The 1,621-nt window shown below is 59.0% G+C and overlaps 1 protein-coding gene across 1 annotated transcript in view; it reads left to right on the forward strand.

Annotated features, from left to right (window-relative positions):
• LOC104465456 (mast cell protease 1A-like) overlaps positions 1-1,449 on the forward strand; it is a 1,710-nt gene extending 261 nt beyond the window's left edge. Inside the window, exons 2-5 of the mRNA XM_010078504.1 lie at positions 1-72; positions 264-399; positions 725-976; positions 1,315-1,449. The exon at positions 1-72 is cut by the window's left edge and continues 100 nt beyond it. Of these exons, the coding sequence (XP_010076806.1) occupies positions 1-72; positions 264-399; positions 725-976; positions 1,315-1,449 (595 nt within the window). The remainder of the gene's footprint in view (positions 73-263; positions 400-724; positions 977-1,314) is intronic.
• Positions 1,450-1,621: the final 172 nt, after the last annotated feature.

The following is a 1,621-nucleotide window of genomic DNA, read 5'->3' on the forward strand; positions in this document are numbered from 1 at the left end:
GCTGGGGATGTACACCTGTGGAGGTTTCCTGGTGGCTCCTGACTGGGTGATGACAGCCGCACACTGCATGGGGTGAGTACTTCATACAGGGGCTTCATCGCCTTCTCCCTCCTCTGACCTGTGAGGTCCATTGCTGGAGGAATTTTGGAGAAGGCTTCTCTTCCTCTGGTGCTGAGCAGCTCTCTCCACCTGCCTGCAAAAGGGGAGGGACGCGGGCGACACCCAACCTGTTTTTCCCCTTCTCCCCTCTGCTGCACGGCCAGGAATATCACAGTCATCCTGGGGGCTCACAACATCAACGAACCCGAAATGACCCAGCAGATCCGGGGAATTCTCAGCTACCACCAGCACCCGGAATACGACCCCAACACCCTGTCTAACGACATCATGCTGCTCAAGGCAAGGCAGTCCTGCGGCAGGCAGCGGGCCGGAGGGACGAGCGGGGCTGTGGGTCTAGCAGGGTCTGGGCAGAGCACGTTCCAGCTGATAGCTCCTTCTGCAAACCATCAGCTGCTTCTGCCCACCAGTGCTGGGGGCAGGCAAGAATGGCAGGGACCTGGGAGGGAACCGTGGGAAGGGCTTGGGAGCCTCCACGTGCTATTCGCAGCAACTCACCAGAGCTTGCAGTGCTGTATGTCCTTCTAGACCTCCCGTACCTCTGCACACAAAGTGTCCTTCAGCTGTTCTGCTCACAGCCTTCTCCAAAACCTTTGCTTTCTCCCAGCTGACAGCGAAGGCCACTCTCAATGACTACGTCAAGACCATTCGACTGCCCAAGACCCACAGCGACCTGCCGACGGGCACCAAGTGCAGTGTAGCCGGGTGGGGCCGGATCGACGATGACCACGCCACCAACAAGCTCTTTGAAGCCAAAATCTCCATCTACAGCCGCAGGAAATGCATCCTCTTCTATCCGCATCTCGATGCTGGCATGGTCTGTGCCGGCAGCTTCCACGAGCTCAAGGATTCCAGCCAGGTATGGGGCTGCCAGCGGGCTGGGGCAGGCAGGCTGCTGGTAGCAGGGGCTGCTGCTGGCACAGACTTACCCAGTTCCCAGGAGAGGTGAGAAGCATTTAATTTGTAGCTTCCATGTAGACTAGCTCTCTGCATGCCCTGACACCATGGCCCAGGCGCAGTCCCAGGGCAGAGCCCCGGATCTCCTGCTCCAGCACAGCGGGACGTGGGGCAGGAGCAGGGCTGCAGATGGAGCAGACGTAGCCCTGCCGCAGTGCCTGGGCAGGGAAGGACCAAGGGGAAACCTCTTCCCACAGGGAACAAGCCTCTCCAACCAGTCTCTCATCTTTCTGTCCTCAGGGAGATTCCGGAGGGCCCCTGGTATGCAATAAGGTGGCACAAGGCATTGTTTCCTTTGGGTATGACACCCCCCCTGGGGTCTACACCCGTATCACCAACTACCTGCACTGGATCAAAAAAACCCTGAGGAAGTAGCAGCAGCGGCACTTGCTCCAGCATCGGTGCAGCCCTGGAGTCTGCACTGGCTTCCTTCCTGCCCCTGCTGAAGGCTTGGCTCCTTCCTCTCTCCTTGGGAACCTCAGTGACCTGATTGGTGCACGCAGGGGTCCCCTTCTTTCTGTTCTGAGGCTGCTGGCTGGTCCAACCC

Source organism: Pterocles gutturalis, unplaced genomic scaffold, assembly GCF_000699245.1.
Source record: "Pterocles gutturalis isolate BGI_N339 unplaced genomic scaffold, ASM69924v1 scaffold4573, whole genome shotgun sequence".
Lineage (NCBI taxonomy): Eukaryota > Metazoa > Chordata > Aves > Pterocliformes > Pteroclidae > Pterocles > Pterocles gutturalis.